General features: G+C 35.2%; 2 protein-coding genes across 4 annotated transcripts; both read right to left on the bottom strand.

The window, feature by feature from the left end:
• LOC109843984 (transcription factor bHLH75-like) lies at positions 3,488–6,422 on the bottom strand. The gene is made up of 6 exons (XM_020412992.1): positions 5,689–6,422; positions 5,508–5,609; positions 5,276–5,341; positions 5,112–5,180; positions 4,942–5,034; positions 3,488–3,957 (listed from the first exon to the last, which is right to left on the bottom strand). The coding sequence occupies exons 1-6, from the start codon at positions 6,043–6,045 to the stop codon at positions 3,865–3,867; spliced, it is 780 nt and encodes a 259-aa protein (XP_020268581.1). The 5' UTR covers positions 6,046–6,422; the 3' UTR covers positions 3,488–3,864.
• Positions 10,336–20,742, bottom strand: LOC109829129. Of its 3 annotated transcripts, none has more exons than XM_020396239.1 (8): positions 20,331–20,739; positions 16,215–16,259; positions 15,964–16,102; positions 15,689–15,728; positions 15,548–15,596; positions 14,058–14,155; positions 12,479–12,617; positions 10,336–10,663 (listed from the first exon to the last, which is right to left on the bottom strand). In XM_020396239.1, the coding sequence occupies exons 1-8, from the start codon at positions 20,508–20,510 to the stop codon at positions 10,502–10,504; spliced, it is 852 nt and encodes a 283-aa protein (XP_020251828.1). In that variant the 5' UTR covers positions 20,511–20,739; the 3' UTR covers positions 10,336–10,501. The 3 variants fall into 3 exon arrangements, with proteins under 3 accessions (XP_020251828.1, XP_020251827.1, XP_020251829.1); XM_020396238.1 differs by having other exon boundaries at positions 15,689–15,758; positions 20,331–20,738; XM_020396240.1 differs by having other exon boundaries at positions 10,579–10,681; positions 15,689–15,758; positions 20,331–20,742.

Below are 22,550 nucleotides of genomic sequence, written 5' to 3'. Positions count from 1 at the left end.
GCAAGCTCTACCTAATCTAGCACTATCCTCCTTGAGTCTACACACCAACTAACTACTACTCCCGATGACTCTGAATAATTATATGCTAAAAACTCTGCTGCTAGAATCACATTTGATTCTCTATGTCAGTCTCATCTGTCGCATACTCGTTTGCCCTATCTACCATCAGATCTGTCTCGTCATCACTATCAAAACTATTTAGCACTTTCTGACCAATCTGAACAAAATCTAAAAAATTAAACCCTCCTATCGCGTTTAGAGCACTCTAAAACTTAAGAATCAACTCCTGGATTACTAAAATCAACCTCCGATTCACCAATATATTAACAAAACCATCTGGACAATCCGATGTGCATCCACAACACCAAACACCAAACACCAAACAAAACTCAACATCAGATCAGCTAGACGCAATTAGACAATCAAATCACGTGAACTGCTTCTCATAATTATTCCATGTGGACCCCACTGGCTAAATTTTCTTTTCTTCCCACACGTGTGAATCTCCTCACGTGCTGCTACTTTTTTGACTCTTGCACGCGAACGAACAAACCAAAAACCACCTATGTTACCGCTTTTGTCGTCGCCCGCTCTTGCCGCCATTTGGCCTTCCTTTTTTTCTTTTTCTTCATCTTGATTCTTGTAACGCCGATCTTCAATCTTACACGACGTCGTCTTCTATCTTGCGAACTCACTCCCTGATCCATCATCATCGCTCTGATACCACTTGTTGGGGATTGTAGTCTCCCCACCTACTATAATATGCGCAATTCCAAAGCCAACCCACAATCAACAAGATAGAAAATGACCACAATCAAGAAGAAAGAACACTAAGATTTACATGGTTCAGTCGACCAACTTCGACCTACGTCCACGGGCAACAATACGAGAAATCCACTATATATCAGGGAGAACTACAAGAGGAACCACTCAACTCTCGTCTCTCAATCTCTCAACCCCTCATACATAATCAAATCTCATATTATCTCCAAAGCTCTCTCCTTACAATCTTTTGAACGGACAAAGACTGTGAAACCCTCTCCTAATGATGTAATCTTTTACACGGACAAAAACTATGAAACAATCGCCTCTCGCACAATATTCTTGAATCAAGTTACGTCCTCTGATAACCCTAGATTATAATAATATTGGCTCTCTCTCTCTCATATGCTTGGTTTTTCCTCTAACAATAGAAGAATATATATATAGGGAAGCCAAAGTCCGATCTCTGGCCTAACTTTCTAATTAGAATAGGAATCAAATTCCTAATCATGATGAGACTCAATCTCTTAATTATGATAGATCTCTAACCCTATCTAACTCTCATGAAGTTATACAAAGAATCAAAGACATAACCTCAACAAGAAGAAAAACATGACATATCATCCTCTCATAATTGTAAATCAGTGTGCAAGCAGAGTACATAATTAGGACAAATAAAATACAGTATTGATGCAAACAATATAAAACCATTAAGATGATTTTTGGACACATGTCATTTTCTACCTCATAATTTTCTATGGAGGACACTAAAGGACTCCCAATTTAATTTCCAGATATATCTCTAATCCAATCTACTAGGGCCCAAGGGAAGGTGCTCACTTCCTCCATGCCAAAAGCCCATATAGGGTACAATGAATCTCGCCAAGTCATGAAACATCTTTTCTTTTACTTTGCACCCCACCAACCATTTATAGAGTTTGAGATTTGAGGTATCAATCATTACCAATAAGAGATGGCCACATCATGGGATCAGGTAGTATTTAATTTGGTATCTAGTCATTGGGGGAGTATATAGAGATTTGATAGAGGAAAAGAAAGTTAAAGTCTAGGTTAGATCTTGATGTGGACTTGGTTTTAGGTTTGACGCATCCAAATAGTTGAAGCATACAGTGTACTCTCAGCGACCTAATCTGAACCAACCACTGCTAATCATGAATGGAGAATTAAACCATTTTGTCCTGACGTCCTCTTGTATTTGAATCTTGTCCTCTTGTATGCAGTGAGAGAGAACCATTTCTTGGAAAATTTTCACCAACACCCTCTTGAACACAGGGCCGCTTCACGGTTAAAATTTTCTTAAACTTTATAAGTTCTAGAAAACCCTCCAAAAATATACAAAACCTCTGAAATATGAAAGTCGTCAAAACCGGTGTTAAAATTGACATGATGGGGGTAAAAAAGGTCTAAACTATTATTACTAATTCTATAAAGAATAACTTGAAAGACTCTATCAGTAAATTCTAAACATGTCACATGCAAATCAAGGTTAGACAATTAATCTTGCAGTCATTCTCCATGGAACTGGTCATCCATAATTAGAATCTTTTATATGTCATTCTACTTTGAACTAGTCGTTTATAATATAATTGGAAACTCATCATTGAATGTGGGTGAGTTAAAGCCTCACATCAGACAATTAATTGAGGCACAACCGTAATATTGATAAGGTTGGCTCTAGATTATTGCTAAGAGATAACTAATATTCATAGTGAGCTATTGAGGCAGACACAGCACAGTTCACGTGAACAAAAGATGACAGTACGTGGAAAAGTAAATAAACTTGAAAATAGAAAAAAAAAATATGATATGGAAAAAAATATGCCCAACGCAATTTTCCCAAGTTTTCTTTTTCTAATACGTTCTTTTAACTCAAATCTAGAAGAATATGAATCTGAATTGCTCTCGTACCAATTTAAAATTCTAACAAATACAGGGAGTACCGTTTCCATTTTTACCCTAACATTTAAAATGTGGCTTCCAATTATTTGGGTAATATGCATCCGTACTTTTTGCGAGATCAGAGGCTCATTCTTCCTCTTAGGCGCATAGAGCATTGCTTTTATGGCCGCTTAGCTCTTCCATCCACATATATCATCACTTCATAGATCTAGCGATAATCATTCTTTAATTAGAACCGATGAAGCAATCCTTTCCATTGAATATATCGTGATATGCCCTTTCATTCAAATTAATTAACTTACATTTTTAATCTGTTTCTATAATTATAGAAGCAGTTCAGGTATTGTATTCTAACTAAGTATATACCTTCCTTCAGATTAATTACAAATATCGCTCTCATCTATGTCTCTGTCAACACTCGTTACTCTTCAACTCGTATATAAACATTTGTTATACATTAATTTATAATAGTGGGCTTTGTGCAAAATATCATTTTACAAAATGACAATCCGATAACTAAGAACTCTTTCTTGAAGGAGGAGGAAGTCTCTCAAAGAAGAGCTGATTAGATGTGTTCAAAGCTGTAATTTTCCTTCCAAAGAAGTTCACAAAATCCCTACGTACGTATTTAGTAGGTGGAGCGACAACTAATGCTCCAACACTATTAACTAATCCTTTAGATCTAGGAATTTAATATTTTAGAAAGGAGTATTCTTGCAAATAATGTAGTCAAGCTAAATTAAAAGGTACATCCATGCATCACAAATATTTCAAAGAACCCCCTTAACTTTAGGGTATTTTGCTGATAACCTCCCTGGACTTATAAATTATAGACACTCTTAAAATATTTACAGCTTCACATGCTCTACAACAATTGCTCATCTGATCAAAAGAGAGTAGATATGTTTATCATGATCTAAAGGTTGTAAAACAAAAGAGATCGAGGCTTACATGTACGTTACAAGCTAGGGCTAAAGAATAATAATGCCTCTTATTTGTTTATCTGTGTTAAGCCCCACACATGTGTACACTGCACCTGTCGCACGTGCGACATGCATGGGATGAGGGGGACGCGCGATAGGTTCTTGAATCGGAACTGGAGCAGGGAAAGGAGGATGTCCATGTGGCCTTCGGCGAGGAAAATGCCAAAGGTGAACACGCGAGGGTGGGCCAATCAAAAGCTCAGAAAGGCATTGTTGATTGGAAGCTAGGGCACCCTCCGTATCCTCCTCTCATCACTCTCTCCATCTCTTGAGCTTGATAAGCATCACTCACCTGCATAAGTTAATTCTCAAACAAATAAGTAAAAGGATCTACATTATTTTTACTAATTATATATTAATGAACACAAATCTATTCCTTTATACAAATAGGAGAATCAGATAATTCCTATTCATGCAACAGTAAATTCAACAGTAAAATAAGTACCGTAGTATAAACAGTAGCTTTATTACTGTAGCAACTGGAACACTGTCGCATTTTCAAAAAATGCGAGATATTGTGCCAACTCAATGAACTTATGATTGCTGTTATGAACAGTAGCACTGTTACTGCAGCACCCGGGAATACTGTAGCACTTTCAAAATGCGAGATACTGTGGTAATTCAAAAGCTTACTGTAGCATTTAAGAAACATGATTGCTGTCACATGAAAAAATTTATCGTCGTGCTTTGCACGGACCGCAAACTAGTTACATAATAATAACAATAACATACTAGTAATTTAATGGTCAACTACATGAGTCATTTCTTCCATTCAACCTTACAAGTCCATAATATATATCCCTGGTCTCGTTAATAACTAAAAGGTCCTTTCTAATTGTGTCCATTATAATGTATTAATTTATGAAAGTGATCCAAATTTTATAAAAAAATCCTCTTAATTTCAAGGTTGCTTGAGGTTCTTTCTAAATGAGATGCTAGACATATAATTGAAGAATTGATAAGACTTCTAGAACCTTGTCCTCTTTACTCCAATAGATTGTACCTCTACTCTTCTATTTCCTTAAATAGTTTGGCCGTTTAAATTCACATAAATAGTCAAGTATCACCAAATTAAGGTTGGAGTCAAGCTTTGTCAACTTATTACTCCCCTATATCAAACATTGCACATGAAAAAGTGATGATATATAAAACCTTATAAAAAACACATAAAAAACCCAATTCTGACAACACCCATTAGCACACCCCTTGAAGAAACCTAAACCCCACCTAAGTGGGTCCCATGATATAGTCGTACACCAAAAGGACAGAAACTCACCCTTGGAAGCACTGGTTGTGTTGTTGCTGTAGCTTCTATGTCTGAATTGAAATCGTAAAAGGAGCTGGCTGCTGTAAGTTTCATAGAAAGAAACTGGAAAAAGAAAAATAGGAGGTATATAAATCTAAAAACTGTAATTTTTGCAGTTACATTAATATCTCATTTCTTACCTCAACTTGGTTCTGAAGGGACTGCACATAGTTAATTATCTCATCAAGCGTTCCCGCCATGCCCATTGTCTGGAATCCAAAGGCAAGTCAAATGTTTAAAAACATACACATAAATTAATAAAAAAAACACCGTTTAATTTTATAATTAATAGCTTAATTTTTACCTTATAGCAACCAGGAACAAGGTCTTGCAAGCATCTCATCCTTTCATTTATCTTCTCTCTTCTCACCTGATCCCATCAAAAACTCAAACAATTAAGAAGTTTTATACACAAAAAGCTAGCAAAGTTGACAGATAGATAGATACATTGCATGCAAAAAAAAAAGGTGCATGATTATAATAGGGAAAAATATCCACACTATGCCCCTTGTCATTTTGTGAAATCATGATCATACCCTTTCAGCTAAGCTATGGCTGTCAGTTGCTTGGCCTCTTCTTGCCCTCACATGAACCACCTCCTTTGGCTTCTCCTCTTCCTTTGAGTTTCTCCTCCCTCTCTATTAACAAAAAGATATATCAACAAAAAAGTCCAAAAAAAAGGGTAATAATATGATCATATCGAAAAAATGTGCATACATTTTTCTTCTTGGTTTCTGAAGGAGCTACTACTGAAGAGTACTGCAAAGAGTTAGTCTCTGAGACTGCCTCTGCCTTCCTCTTCTTCTCCCCTTTCCTTTGTTCTCCAACTGAAACGGCTTGGACTGGGCTCAAGGGCTTTTTCGGGCTTTCGACAGGCGAAAGGCCTGAAAAATTCTCCAAGAACGGTAAGAAGTTGTCATTGGAGAAGCCCATAAAGCCCAAGTTGTTAGAATTCTCCACGACATGCACATTGAACTCATCAAAATGGCTCATTGAATCAAAGTTCTGGTCTATTTCAATGAAGGGGAGAGGAGAGGGTTTAAGAGAATTTGGACACTCCACAAACTCTGCCATGATATATTAACAATAGAGAGGGAAGGGTGGGAGTTAAGAGAGGAGGAGGGGAGTTGTGGGTTGAGGACAATTCGATAGGATTTAAAGAGTTAAGAGGAAGAGGGAGTTTCCGTATAGTTTCTTTTTTGATGACATAGACAAGGGGAGGGAGGACACGTGGCAGTATTAGATAATAAGGTGGGGTCATCAAAGTGGGGTCCTTCTATTAAAAATATATCCACAAGTCTTGGATTCATGCTGAATAGTATGGAAAAAGGGCGATTTATAAATATTTATGGGAACATTGATTGGTGGGTATGCTATAGTGGAGAAGTGTTGATGATGACGTTATTTTTGTCTAATTGGAAAAAGAATAGTTTTTATACCAATCTAGTAATCTTTTTGCTTTCATTTTAGAGAGGCGCTACAGGCACACTCTAAGGCACACCATCAATCACACTCCCTCTCTCTCTACAGTACAGGGGGTCTCACATGTGATTTTTTAAAAAAATCACATGTGGAGCCCCCTGCACTTTAGAGAGAGAGGGAGTGTGGTTGGTGGTGTGCCTTAGAGTGTGCCTCTATCATTTCTTTTCATTTTAAGAACTATAAATATTGGAATAGTTTTTAGTTTGCTCAAGGTATATATGTTTTTTCAAATGAGAATTAGAATGTCATTCCAACAAATCTATCATTTATTTCCTTCTTCCATAATCATTTAGGCGCTGTTTGGTTTTATGTTTTTACCATGTAAAAGGATGGAAAATGTAAATAAGTGGGTCACAATGTCAGCTTTCATTACTTTCAATTGTTTGTTTGTAGTTACGAAAATAGTGTAAAGTGATTTCATATGCTGATGTGGCTTGTAAAGTGATTTCATAAAAAAAAGACATGATTTTAGGAGAAAGCTGACATTGAAGTCAGGAAAAAATAATAAAAAATAATTCCAACCAATATGATCATTTGAGTAGGGTCCACTTTTTACATTTTCCAAACAAACAATTAAGTTACATTTGAAAACCAAACAAGCAATTTATGATTCCAATAGAATCAAAAACAAACAAAGAAAAGTATAAAAGTGAAATTGCAATTTATGATTCCAATAGAATCAAAAACAAACAAAGAAAAGTATAAAAGTGAAATTGATGAGGTGGACAACAACTTTCCAAGTTGTGTCATAAATACACAACTTTACCAACAACAACCAAACAGCCCCTTATAAGAATTATGGGAAACCTCTCTCTTGTTCATAGTTTCCTTTTTGCAAATACTTTGCAATAAGTAATAAAGGATTATTGTCAAGTTAATAGACTTTTGGTGATGCTAAATAAAATTATATTCCTCGACTCTCGCCACAACATCGGAGTGTTAGTGCAATAGAAGAGACTTGAAGATGTATAGAGACCTAGTTTAACCCCTATCTGATACGCATTTAAAATGAATATTAGAAGAAAAATATCATTGTACAAATTAGTCCAAGTCTCATTTAATGATAAGGACATTCAATCTACAAAGACATGATTATATATAAGAGTGTAGCCCTCAATTCCTGTTGCAGCTTAAATTTTGGTGTTGGTTCTCATACTTTTATTTTAGAGCCAACTGAGAAAGGATTGATGTTAGGTTGGCAGACATTATGATTTTTTTTAAAAAAAGAGTGTCAAATGATGATTATGATTAAGAAAACAAAACACTATTTGAACTCTTGTAGACTTGTACAGATTTGAGACGTTCTCCCATTTTGAATAAACATATAATACAATAATGTCATTAACAACAGATTAAATTTTCTTGTCACACATACGCTGTATTAGTATTGGTTACTGCTAAAAGTGTGCAAGCAAAAGAGCAGAAGTATAGTGGAAGAGCAACTACACCTGAATGAGCGCAGAAGAAAATTCAATATGCCCGATTACAATAGAAGGACTTTGTCTTTTACAGCAAAAACCAATAAACATGCACTTGAAGTAAAAAATCTGGCAGTTTCACATAACTGAAACATAGGCAATAACGCTACTTTGACAAAATTCTAGTCTACTCAAATTTAAAAATAGATCGCTTGAGAAGAAGAATTTAGTAGTGTACTAATATAATAAACTTTAAAGAGAAAGAAGAACTTGCAAATTTTATTAATTGATACGTATCGGCAATATGCGTATCAGTGAAATTTTGAAATTTTTTGTGCAAAATTCTCCCATTCAGTGGGGAAAGAAAAGACTTCTTGTAGCAATTGGATTTTGATTAATTTAGGTTGAAATCTTTGTATATGTTCAATTTCCGGCCTAATTATAAACAAATTCTCAAGATGAATGGGTGAATGGGCAATTGTCATCAGTCTATATAATCTTGGCTCTCTTATAGGAAGTTGTAAGGCATTAAAACTCTATGACATGAAGTTTTCCCACTACATTTAAGCCCCATAGATTTCGTTTTGACATTTTTCCCATGAGTTGACAATTTTGGAGAGCACTCACAGAGACATCTGCTCTTCGAAATTTACCCTTGTTTGCGCCTCCTTGATATCAAAAATCTCCATTCCTATCTCTCTCTTGCTCACTATTTGCGGATGGATAATGCAGTGACTGAAAGCATACTTGAATCTAACTTCCTGTTCAAATTCAATTGAAACGGACTTGCACTAATTGTTCACTCACAAGTATGCATTCTACTGAAAAGATAATATCATCTCAAATCAAGAACATCAACAATATTACGATGTATCCCACACAATATATAACATATGGACCTAAGAAATGCTCATTATGCGAATATACCCAGTTTGAGATTCAAATATTCTTGCTTAATACTTTTTTCTTTCTTTCACAAGATAAAATGCTCATCAGGACAAATGATTCAATCTAAATAACTAAAAAATTTATTTAAGAAAAATGAAAAAAAAAAACTGTTGAGCTAGAGCTGGCATCAACCTTGAATTTAATGTTTGTATGTAGCTTATGGAAGTAAGTTGACTTAATGGGTGCCCAAGGAGAAGATACTGTACATGGATCAATTTGATGTAATGCAGCTGAAAATTATAGTCAACCACTTCAATCAGCGTGGTGTTTGTGACTACAAAAGAAAGATAAAATCCCAGACGCATAAAAAATCCTATCGAATATCCACTATATTGGGAGGAAGGAGATCCTGAAACCTGTTTCTTAGCACAAATCTTAAAGTTAATGGTTTATAACCATCCAGCTTTAACTTCTTGTTGAATTACCTGTAAATTTTCTGACCAAGAGCAGAGTCATGATCCTACCTCTACAGGATTTTCCCCCCCTGACACAGTTTAAGATGTTACACATCACTCCCAGCTCATAGCCTTAATGGTGATCAATTAAATGGAGCGCAACAAAGCTAACAAGACCTAAAAGTAACTCTTCTGTGGTCACATTTTGTATGGCAAGATGAATGTGAAAGAAGCCAAGAGCAGTTAACTCTTAGAGGTTAGAAGTCTTTAAAGTTTTGGATTTCTGAAGGCATCCTTCCATGGCTAAATCCATCAAAATTAGGCAACCATCTCCTTAAAACATAAATGAACTTGAATGGAATACTTATATTTATGTTTCTTTTCACTCTTATAGAGTTTAGGTTCATATGAAATCACTTAGATATGAGGTTATAAATTTTGATATAGTTATCTTCATCTAGGCATTTATCTTTTCCTCCTCTAAAGGTGAAATGACCCAACTGGATGGTAAATTGACAACGATTTTTCTAAGAATTATCGATTTCATTTATAGCCTCAAATGAAAGCATGGTCCCTCTGATATGCAAAAAGCATATTTGTTAGAAGATGAAACGTACGCTGTGTGGAGCTAAGCTGTAAATACTGCATACTACTAATTCCTTATCAATGTTTGTTGAGAAAATTTTTAGGAGACGAAGAATAAGTGGTTGCCAAGTAAACTTTCACATCAATTAGTATAAGGTAGGTCAACAATTACTACAAGAATATGTAATCAGATAAACAATTCTAGTTATATCTCAGGCATAGATCTTGGAGAAGTATTCTGCAGAATAAATTTAAAGAAAAGGATAAAAGCAATGGCAGATTATTAAGCTAAAGAAAGGCAAGGAAAAACTCTAGAGATAAAAGAAAAAAGACATGAAAACAGAACTATGATAGTAGAAAAGATCGACTTCTGTGGGAATTAATTTCAAACTGTGTTAATACACTCCTACTAAAATTCATACAACGGGTATAGTTGAAAAGATCAATCAGTTAGAACCAGTCCTCAATAGCCTATAAGACCAACCAGACAAGTATTATAAGGTACATGGATGCTGTTAATTTTGTCACGAGGTATATTAGCGAAAAAATGTTATGAGGCTTCATTATGAAACTATAGCTTTAATAGTTGCTCACTGCTGTACAATTTTGAATTTCAGTACTAGAACAAACATATCCACCATCGTAGAGAACACAAAAATCAAGCTAACAACGCACAATGTAAGAAAAATCAACATTAAGGAGTCAGGGAGTTAATGGCTGTTTACTTGAACTCTTAAGCCATGACAATATTGTTTCTGCTCCCTTTTCCCACGAAGAATCCAGCATAATATCATGTGCAACACCTTGGATGGACACTTCTTGAACATCGAAAAATTTTGCAGTTTCATGAAGACCTTCTTTGTCCTACATCACCAGAGGTTCCTGATAAGGTTATTAACACATTTGAGGCATGAAAATACTACCAATTCTTTTACGACTTGACCTGTACTCACTAGGTTGCTGAAGTTTTCAGTCATTATTTAGAAAAATATCATGATTTTGAGTATGTTGAGACTTGCTCAAATGGAGGTCTCCTCTGACAATGCCTTCATTCACTTTTTTAGCATTATACTGCATTAGATTAAGCTGTGAGTTATGAGAGTCTCATTTTCCATTATCTAGTTTAGATAGTAACGCCATGAGTATTTCAATAAATAACAATATATGATAAAGTTTACGAATGTGGGTGATCATAAACTAACGTGTTGTATCCCATTTGAAATCTGAAGTCAACAGAACTGAGTGGACGATTACAACTCTTATAAACGACGCCAAAGTTTGGGACAAAAACTTTGGGGTTAATGCAGATTGACCTCCTATACTATCGCTAAATGAACTTAACACCCGTGTTATTCTATTGTTGCACGTAGGCCTCCTGGGTTAATTTTCCTTTTACCCTTTTCAGGGGGTCTATCTGCAACAATGGACTTTTATTCTGGGGGTCTATCTGCAACAAAAGAACTCTTTAGAGAGTTTATCTTAAACAATAGAACTATAAGGGTATTAAGTTCCATTTGGCAATAGTAAAGGAGGTCTCCCCGCAATAAACCCAAAACTTTGTTGTTGGTGGGGGTGCTGTAAAATTCATTTTAATTAAGCCCTCGATATGAATTCATTGAGTTCAACAGCCATGTTGTACACTTTGTTGTTGGTGGGGGTGCTGTAAAATTCATTTTAATTAAGCCCTCGATATGAATTCATTGAGTTCAACAGCCATGTTGTACCCTAACCTTATGTCTAAACACTGGAGTGGAGGCAAATCTATTAAAACAAAAACATAGGATGCTTTTGAAGGGATGGACAGCAAGTCTACTGCAGTTTTAAACAATAGTAGTGTGTACCATAGTGGTCTGTATGCTTCAACATATATAACATGATATAGACCATATTCATTTAGTACCCCAGCATGTGGAAGAGAATCTAATGAATCCAATCAAGTTATTACTGAGTCTCCCTGTGATATCCCTACTGTATGTTTAAACTTTGGCAGAGTAAGAGCATCTCCAACAGCTTCCTCATTTTATTGGTATTCTCACTTTTGGAGAATTTTGGACTTTTTTTGGTCCAACAGATTCCCCATCCCATTCCCCAAAATAGGGATGGAGGAGAAAAACAGGGGAGTCTTCCCCAAATCTGAGGCATTATTCAAATATTTGGGGAAAACTTTGTCATAAATGCTACACGTTCTTCAAAACGGGAAGGAGAAAATAAATATAAAATAAAATCTATAATTACAAAAAAAACATGGGGGCAGTTCCAATGCATAAGAGCATCCCAAAATAGGGATGTAGAATATTTTTATTATTATAATAAATGCAGGATTCTTTAAAATGGGGAAGCTGTTGGAGTTGGAGCAAAAATAATTTGGAGAATATGACTTTTGCTTCCCCATTTTGGAGAATTTTTTGGGGAAACTGTTGGAGATGCTCTAACAAATCTGTAAAACACACTGAATATAAGAGAGCAAAACATAGGATGCAACTGAAATGGATGGACAGCAAATCTGCCACTGACATATCAGTCGGCATGTCAACCTACATGTCGACCAATGTATATTAATTGCTCTCATGATTTGTTTGATACCATGATTAAAGAGAATGGCAACTCCCAAACAGTAAATCAGATCCATAATTTGTAAGAAGACTTGACTTATGATGATCTTCATAAGTAATTACTCACCACAATGAAGTCATTACTTGCACCAATTACTAGGACTTCCACAGAATTCTTTGGAATTGATGCAACCGGCAAAGATGCATTAAGCATCTTTAGGTCAAAAAGTGGCAGTTTTGAACTTTCTCTCATTAGCTCCTGATATCTGAAATGCAACAAAAGCAGAGTCAGAAACTCCACTTGATTTGTAATATGATCAGAAGGGTAACAACGAATGAAAAAGCATCAGGTATGAAGCATCGTGGCAGTCAAGATATAATAACAAGGTTGTATCATGTATGATGTTCAGCCAGCAGTTTGAGCAAAGCCATCAATTGGTGAACCTTATATCCTATTGCTGGTAGGGAACAGAAAGGTCAGTATGTATCTAGGAATTATCAGCAATTAAATCTTTTAGAAGATCATGAGGATTTGTGAGTTCAGATGATTAACAATTAAAGGATCTCTGAACATGTGATTTGAATGATTCGTTGCACAACTTTTGACCTGTCTGTCTTGACGTTTATTCAATCTTTAAAAATTTTGTGTCAACACTCTTGTACTTGGATACTCAGGAAAAATTCCCAACATCCAGTGACACTATTAAGTTTACAATGCTTACGATCAGATGTCAAATCAAGGGCATCTTAAGTAAGCATCTAAATATTGTTTGAAGCATGTAACAATTCTTTAACTGGTTCACTAATTATAACATAAGTACATAAACATTTGCATGCCCGTTTAGAAATTAGAAAAAATTAGAGCATATGATGTTTGAGAAGGGGACCCTGTTGGGCACTTTCAAGACATCCACATAAAGACCCATGTCATGGGTCCATGTCATTTGTTAAAAGGATGCTTCTCAACATCAAGCTTATAAAATATTATTCCCATAAATAATATAAGAATGCAAGCCTCACCATCTACCCAATACTTACTAAGCTGTTCATGGTCTTGGAGAGATTTGGACGGTTGTATCTTGCCCATACTAGCTTAAACTACATTGTCAATAAGGTCAGTTTTCCTACCTCTCAACTGCCTATCAGATTTCATGGTAAGTATACCTATGTACACAATTATTTGGCGAAAATTTCACAAGTCGCAAGGTTAACATCACGTTGACAACCAATTCTAGAACACCATCAAGTTTTTCATAGTCTTCGAAAGTGGATTAGTAGCTCATGTTGATAAGAAGGTTTAGATGATCACATAGGAAACATACTAATAGCTCAGTTGAACTCAATAACAAACATTAATAGTTTTTAATATGGCAAATATTATGCTCCTTGAGGGTCACATAAAGGCTGCTAAGTGTTCAAAGTCCATAAGACCTTTACATATAACAGAAAACACTTTGTCTCGGAAGACGACTAGCTACATTTTAGTCAAAATTTTACCCAACCCGAATTTTTAGATTCATAATATGTAGTCTAAATTTATTAGGAGAAGAAAAATAAGGAAAGCCAAAGGTAGCTTTATGTCTATGCCAACGAGGCATTTAACTAATCCCAGGTGTTATATCCACAAATTGCAGTATCAGATTCCAAGGATATTTACGTACAAAAGTTAAACTAAAGAGAACGTCAATTGGATATTTATGGCATACCTTTGGACTAGGCGATCATCCATTTTTGAAGAGAAGAATGTTTCCTTGCAGAGAGACAAGGAATTTGCAAAGGCTTTTGCAGCCAAGCTGAGCGTAACCTGAGAAGAAAATAAAGTAAATTCTAATAAAAACATAAGATATACTCCTAAAACTTTTACATCAGAAATTGGACACAGCTACAGTTTGTTTTCTGCTTTCAAGCACACAATTATTTGGATCACTAGCTAGTCAATGTAGTTAGAATTAGGGACTGCACCAGCCATAAAGTATCCATGAGAGTTAGCATCGAGATAAATAGCCACTTGAGCAAGGTAGCAATCAAGTGGTCAATTATTTAAAGACAGCTTGCAGAACATTATTTTACATAAGTGTATCGAAGTACACAACCAACAACTCGGCACTCCAGCATCAGCGAGTACAAGCATATATAAAAGTAGCAATTGAAGTCCATAAGTATTATCCTAATCCACATCTCATTATAACAAGCTTCTAGCTTCTAAAATTTATAAGGCATGGTTCACATTTTGATTCAAGCAATCATAAAAAGTTTACAGGATAACCTTTTAGGGTTTCGAAACTAAAACTTGAAAGTACAGAAAAGTACAGGATGGATTTTGAATCATTGGACATGGAAAATTTCAATTAGGCATTCTCCCTTTTACTTAATGCTCAGTTATACACCCACCTTCGATTCCTCCAACAGAAAAGAATAAGAGGCACTTATAAGCAGATGCAGTTGCTGGATAGAATAGCATCGTTGGATCTTCAGCATTCATAAAATCACTCTTAAAATTCAAAAGAAAATACTGAAAATTGGTTACAAGCAATACATAGGAAAATAAATTGCATAGTTCTCGCATTGCATGTGATATGTCAGGCTGTCAATGATGTTTGTTGCTTTGAAAAATGGCATCAGAATATATGGAGACTAGTTACACCGACGATCAAGCAGGATAAGCTTATATTTGTCTAAGAAGGTATCAACAGAAGTGCCATTTGTTTGCTCTCCCATTTGTTTTGTTCATTAGAGAAAATATTCATGAGTTTCTTTCCAAAAAATTATTCACGCTACACCCTATCAGGTTTCGGCACATCAAGTATGAGCCAACATACAAAAGATAACTGCAGGATAAAACTAAATTTAGGCATAAGAATGATATCTACCTAAAATGATAGCATTCCACAAAACTCAAACCAGACCAATATAATTTCCCAACCACTACCTAATTCCTACTGAAAATCCAAACAATCATCCATTCATCGAATGACCATAACAAAATGCCCACTAAACAAATCAAGAAGTAGCACATACTCCCACCTCTCGTAAGTCAATTTAGTATCACTTGCATTGACTCTATTTACCAAGAAGCCTTAATCAAAGCTAAATATGATGGGCTTCGCATTGTCCTTTTTAACATGCACAAGACAAGCAGAAAACAAATAGTTAAATAATAATGTGCCTGATATTTCTTGAAAGAAATATTAGATACCTTGATGGCTACAACAGGCTTTGTCAAAAGATACCTCCATACAAGCCCGCTGAAGCAATAGAATAATATATCATAAGCAGGGGGTCCATTTGATAAAAAGTAGACAAAATCCTTTCATATAAAACATCCTGAAGGATTTACCTGTTTCCTGAAGGAGGGACAGAACACACTAAAACAGCTCCTGCAAGCAGTGGATGCAAATTATCACTCACTGCAATCAAGAAATAGAGGTATCAATTATGTTTACAGCAATTCTAGAAGGAAAGAAAAAGAAAAAGATTAATATGTTAAAGCTGTCCTGTTAGATAGGAAGTTTATTTTGCCATTTGGTCAAAAGCCAAAGTTGGAAAACATGACTTGAAATTTAAATTTAAAAAAAAACATGAAATGCAGATTACTTTAAATTGCGTACTAACCAGAAGAAGATGACCTATGGGAGGAATATCTATTTGAAAGGTAAGACTGAACAATAAGTCCTCCAAATGAATGTCCAATTAGAACAGGTGGCAAGTTAACTTCTTTCCGGATGAAATCAGCTATATCACTTGCATGCATCTACTGCAAACATTTTCATATGTTCTAGTGAGATTGCTTACTATACCAATATTCACACAAGAAATTAATGCTCAAGCCTTATATATCAATATAGGGAAATGAGACCAGCTACCTGGAGAGTACCAGCTGCTGACCCTGAAGGTGAATCGCTTTCACCCTGACCATAAAGAAAAGCTATGGATCAGAAACGAAAAACTAGCTATACCATTTTTTTAAACAAAAATAGGTATTCTTTAGTCTTTTCCTTCCTGTTACATTTTTATACCCCGCACCCTTCCTGTTACGCTTATATACCTCGCATACTGTAAGAGTGTAAGTAATGAACCTCACACCAAAATTTATTTCCTAATTAAAATGGAAGCACAAACTGGCAGCATTGTCAACAACAAAGGTAATATGAAGTCACAAAGAATAGCTCTGGACCAAGCAATTATTGAAAGATAAGCTGATTTATGCTTTGCACAGTAAGTGTTCATCTTAAATCCATCACATGAAGTGCATTAAAGCTAAGAGATGCATGTGGCATTTAGTCCGGACATATTGTTCAGTCATGATTACATGCAATCATGCAATGCCACATTTCTCTCAAGCCTCAAGTAGTCAACTAATTTTTTTTAAGTAGTTAGAAGAACGAGCTTTTAGTTAGTTCCACCCCCAGCTAGTGTAAGATGTTTAAGTCATCAATGAATTGTTTGTGGAAAACTAGGAGGGGCTACTACAAAAACTGTCCTAGAATCCAATATAGTAAATTAATCTCAAAAAATTAACTAAGGTGGACCTCATACCAGAAATAAATAAACCGATCCAAACAATTTAACCGAAATTATCTACTCACAGCTCAGACATATGATTCAGTGACATAGATGAGTAAGTCCTGTGATGAACTTGATTTTTCATGCATCCAAAATGCGAGGGTTTTCTTGAGAAACATATTGTATTTACATTTTGAATAAGAAAATAAACATGAATAAAATAAAAACGGATGGACAATAATTATATTGCTTCAGAATTGCAAGTGAAGCATGTGATTGACAGCTCTGCCACCTTGTCAGAGCCATGCTAAGGATTACTCAGTCTACTGTCTGCAGTTTTTCCAAGTTTATTATCATACATCTAAACATCAAGAAAGGATAAACGCGAGTAGGCTGTGAAGTTTATAAGAGGATCCATGATGCCTGCAATGGTGATATAACATGAAAAATAATTCACATAAGTTCATTTTTCTGTAAAGAAGACCACCCATGGCAATGGAAAATACCCTATTTATATATGTAAGCGACTCTTCTGATCATTGTTCTGATACAAAACATGGATCAAATGTAGGATCTAGATCTGTTCATAATCAATATAGATTTCAAAATGAAATTGAATAATAATATTTCATATGCAAAGAAGAGTGTAGAACAACCTTATCCTTGGTTAACGAATCTGATCTAGAAACCCTGTCTTGACTATGTATACATCTATCTATCTTCATGTAGATCTGTCATCTGTGTAGCATGAACAATTTTTACCATGAATCCATACCCATACGGGATATTGTGACACATACTGTGCAACATTACTTCTTAGACACTCCTTAAAAGTGTTTTGCCCATTCTTGCAAGGGTGTATCTTACATGTCGAAAAAAGAATATGGAGCAGGTAGCAAGAATTGAACCCACATCATTAGCTTGGAATACATCTATCTATCAGCATGCAGATCTGTGTAGCATGAACAATTTTTACCATGAATCCATACCCATACGGGATATTGTGGCACATACTGTGCAACACTACTTCTTAGACACTCCTTAAAAGTGTTTTGCCCATGCTTGCAAGGGTGTGTTACATGTCGAAAAATGAATATGGAGCAGGTAGCAAGAATTGAACCCACATCATTAGCTTGGAAGGTTAGAGGTCTATTATTATTTTATTTTATTACTTTTTTATTATCTAATTTGTTTGGTTTCTATTGGTTACTTCATTGGTCATACACACGTGCTTCTAAATTGCATCTCGCTGAAATATTTTTCTTTGGGTTTCAACTTCTTATATATATATATATACACACACACACATTCTCTCTCTCTATTTTTTATGAATATGAGCATACAAATAGCTTATACCAATGACTTAAAGTTTATGACTTATTGAAATGAACATGATATTACCTTTGAATTATCTTATAATATTCTGAACATAATACATGAAATGAAAAGTAACTTGCTTAAATTTCAAATTCAAAACTAGATAACCTGAGCCGGAGAGTTTTTTGTTCTTAGATAGCTAGATATTTAAAAGAATTTCAAAATAAGGGTGTCCATGGCTTTTATTTCAAAATTTAAAATTCAAAATTAGATAAGCTTAACTGCAAATACCTCCTTTACAATATCCCTCTTTATTTTTAATATTCTCAAATAAAAATGAAAATAAGAAATAGCTTGTGGAATAAACACGTGGGTAGTTTTATTTAAAATTTTCAAACTCAAAATTAGATAGATTAACCATCAATCCCTCCTTTATAATATCCCTCATTTTTCTATAATATTTTAAAAATAAAACAAGATGTAATAAATTTTGATGCTCTTCGTGTGATCACAATACTGAAAATATATCTTCGTCCATAAAATAATTTTAAGAATTCAAATATTTATTTTTAGAATAATCCTAAAAATCCATTATAATTCCAAACTAATTATTAGAGAATATTAGATTAGATAGGGGAATTCAAGATAATATTTTGGGTAATTTGTGTAACTAATTTGTTGATCTTAGAGAATTATTTTTTAATAAAAAAGTTCTTAATTTTCATAGAGGGAAAAAATTAAAAATATTTACATGCTAGAGATTTTCTCAAAGATGGGATCTTATGTTCCATTAATAGTTTAGTTTAAAGAGGGGCACACATAAACTACTAACCCTCTTAATGAAATTAAAAATCAGTAAAGACAGAATATTGAATTATAAATAGAAAAAAATGACTAATCCATCAACTTTTGTAAAAGGAAAACTAATTCATCAACTTTAGATAAAATTTGACGTGTTTATAATTTTACATATAAGATTTTATGTAGAGAGGCTAACTACAAGAGTTTTTTCCTTTAATTTCTATAACTATATATGATTATGAGATTTTATAATTATGGATAATTATAATTTGATTAGGATTACTAAATATTTGATTATTAAAATTTTCTAATTATGGATAATTTTAATTTTGATAATGATATTTATTTAAGTGAAGACAAGATTAGGTGTCCAGTTAACGTCATCTTCTAATAAGAAAGAGGTACACGTGACTATTTTTTGATATAACACGTCTTTTTGCGCATTTTAGGTGACACATGTCAGCATTTTATGTTGTAAGGGTACTACCAATTTCTCATTACATATAAAGGAGGGATGTGTTGGACACCAAAAAAGTTTCACACTAATAGCATGTGGGCAACGCTTTACACGAGTGAGCACATAAAATGGAAGTTAGTTCTATCAAAATGGATAATAAAGGATCCATGCCCATATTGTAACATGACATATTCAGAATGACGAAACATGACCATTCCGATACAAGCTAGAGGTACAATATCCAGTCTTCAATCAGTACGACTAAATGATTCAACAACACCCCACAATAATTTCAAGGTAAAAAATTCGACCATTCATTCAAACAAAGGCATGTACAATTAAACCTTAGGACTCTCATCTTCAGAAACTGATTTAAGCTTCCGAAGGGCAACAACAGACCATTGTCTCTAGCGTCTTCTTTTATTTTGTGACTTCACAAGTATGTGTGACGATGGTTGGTTGTGTTGTCTTTCTCACCTACAAATATATTCAAACAATCAATCCAACCAACCTCTGGAGTTTGTTACACATCAATTTACTTCTCGCTTTGTCCTAATCGCAAATTGCTTCTTTCCGGGAAAATGCCATCAATTACAAAGATCAAGCTCTAACGTTTTCGACCTGAAACTAGGGGTGCCTCTCACATCATAACTCCAAAAATATTGGCAAAAGTTCACTACAACCGGCCTCATTGACGACGACCTATGTTCATACGTTCAACACCCTTTTCACTTAAAAAAGCATTTTCATACGGGCTACTGTGCAGAACGAACAGACCAAAATTGCAATTTACAGGTAAATTTCAGGGTCGCGAAAGACTGCTCATATGTACTTCTGTGCAAAATAAACAGACCAAAATTGCAATTTCAAAAAGAGAAAGGGGGCTAAATCGCGAACATACCTGACCCAAGAGACTGACAGCGTAGCAATCGTACCCATAACCCGAGAAGAAGGGCATCCAGTGCTCGGCCCAGCACCACGCCGCGTGAAAGCTCCCATGCACAAAAACCAGAGGCGGATTCGGGCCCGGATTCGGGCCCGAATCCAGTTCTTTTAGAGGCTTTTGGCTGATGACTTCCATTTGGAGGCCGGAGGGGAGGCGGTGGAAAAGACGGGATTGCCCTTGCTTGAGGGGGTAGGCGGGTGGTGCTGGTGGAGGCGAGGATCTTGGGGGGTAGTTTGGTCATTTTGTGCGGGGCTGGGGAGCGGGTTTGGAGGGTGCTGAGGGTGGCCATGGTTGGGGAGCGAGAGCGTCGGGAGAGGAGAGATTCGGGGGCGCTATAGGGATGAGTCACGTGACAGGGGGGTCCTTCACGTGATTTCCCTATTTCTTTTTGGTGTAAATTTCGTAATTCCAAAGTTCGGCCGGTCAAGAGATGAATCCAATAATAAAAGTGTTTTGCTTATTCCCTTGAGTTTCGGGGCGTTTCAGAGAACCCTCTAAATATTTTTATTTTTTCAGTTAATCTCTCTAAATAAATAAATAAATATAGGGAAAATTGCTTGGGGGAACCAAATAAAATTCGGCTATGCATCCCCACCCCCCAACTAGAGTCAAACACTTGGGGGCACCTTGACCCAAGTACTCATGCTTTCTCACCCCAAACCCAACAGTGTTTCTCTACTTTATAGTGTATTTTTTCAGCAGTACCCATTTTGCCCTTTCTTCTCTCATTTTCGATTTGGGGGTGGGCGCTGAAATCGGCTATGCATTGAAGAACTTGGGTTTTGTCTTATTCGCCAGCCAAGCAACCCATCATGAAGTAGCGGTGTCAAATCAGTGAGCTGGGGGGTTAGAGGTAGAATTGGAGGGGAAAATGTACACGGTTCCCTCCAAAATATTGCATTCCTCATATATACTCTTCTCTCTTTTGATCTACTGCTAAAATCTTCAACAACCTTCAACAATCATTTATATTCTGAACTTTTTCCTCTTAACTTCTTCAACAACCAAAATGGAAGATTCTTTAATGTGTGTGATTTCATTTAACAGTAACGCAACCCTTATTAAAGTCAATTCAGCAACAAGTTTAGCCGAATTGAAGATGAAAGCCGCAGAGAATTTTAGAGTACGGTTCGAAAGTTTGTTGATAAGTTACTCTATCGATAAGTTTCCCAATGTCTCGTTTGAGCTTTCAAAAGATGAAGATATTCTCAATATGATAGGTTATCATCGTTCAATGGGGTTAAATACGTTGACCATGACTGTTACTGAAAGAGATGAAATGATCACAGATAAGGTGCAAATGTCACATATAAATCTCAAATATCACATATAAAGGGTAATGATCACAGATAAGGTGCAAATGTCACATATAAATCTCAAATATCACATATAAAGGGTAATGATCACAGATAAGGTGCAAATGTCACATATAAATCTCAAATATCACATATAAAGGGTAATGATCACAGATAAGGTGCAAATGTCACATATAAATCTCAAATATCACATATAAAGGGTAATGATCACAGATAAGGTGCAAATGTCACATATAAATCTCAAATATCACATATAAAGGGTAATGATCACAGATAAGGTGCAAATGTCACATATAAATCTCAAATATCACATATAAAGGGTAATGATCACAGATAAGGTGCAAATGTCACATATAAATCTCAAATATCACATATAAAGGGTAATGATCACAGATAAGGTGCAAATGTCACATATAAATCTCAAATATCACATATAAAGGGTAATGATCACAGATAAGGTGCAAATGTCACATATAAATCTCAAATATCACATATAAAGGGTAATGATCACAGATAAGGTGCAAATGTCACATATAAATCTCAAATATCACATATAAAGGGTAATGATCACAGATAAGGTGCAAATGTCACATATAAATCTCAAATATCACATATAAAGGGTAATGATCACAGATAAGGTGCAAATGTCACATATAAATCTCAAATATCACATATAAAGGGTAATGATCACAGATAAGGTGCAAATGTCACATATAAATCTCAAATATCACATATAAAGGGTAATGATCACAGATAAGGTGCAAATGTCACATATAAATCTCAAATATCACATATAAAGGGTAATGATCACAGATAAGGTGCAAATGTCACATATAAATCTCAAATATCACATATAAAG

The sequence above is a fragment of the Asparagus officinalis genome, chromosome 1 (genome assembly GCF_001876935.1).
Source record: "Asparagus officinalis chromosome 1, Aspof.V1, whole genome shotgun sequence".
Lineage (NCBI taxonomy): Eukaryota > Viridiplantae > Streptophyta > Magnoliopsida > Asparagales > Asparagaceae > Asparagus > Asparagus officinalis.
Note: the sequence above shows the minus strand (reverse complement) of the source record. Positions and strands in the feature narration are given on the sequence as shown.

What these genes read in the sequence shown, in the direction of transcription:
- LOC109843984 (XM_020412992.1), bottom strand. Translation starts at nt 6,045, where the DNA reads ATGGCAGAGTTTGTGGAGTGTCCAAATTCTCTTAAACCCTCTCCTCTC. An exon ending in CAGAAACCAAGAAGAAAAAT is followed by an intron (nt 5,610 to 5,688) that starts GTATGCACATTT and finishes TTTTGTTAATAG; the next exon opens with AGAGGGAGGAGAAACTCAAA. An exon ending in CACAACCAGTGCTTCCAAGG is followed by an intron (nt 3,958 to 4,941) that starts GTGAGTTTCTGT and finishes TAACTTATGCAG; the next exon opens with GTGAGTGATGCTTATCAAGC.
- LOC109829129 (XM_020396238.1), bottom strand. Translation starts at nt 20,510, where the DNA reads ATGGAAGTCATCAGCCAAAAGCCTCTAAAAGAACTGGATTCGGGCCCG. An exon ending in AGCCTGTTGTAGCCATCAAG is followed by an intron (nt 14,156 to 15,547) that starts GTATCTAATATT and finishes TTTTCTTCTCAG; the next exon opens with GTTACGCTCAGCTTGGCTGC. An exon ending in GATGATCGCCTAGTCCAAAG is followed by an intron (nt 12,618 to 14,057) that starts GTATGCCATAAA and finishes GTTGCATTTCAG; the next exon opens with ATATCAGGAGCTAATGAGAG.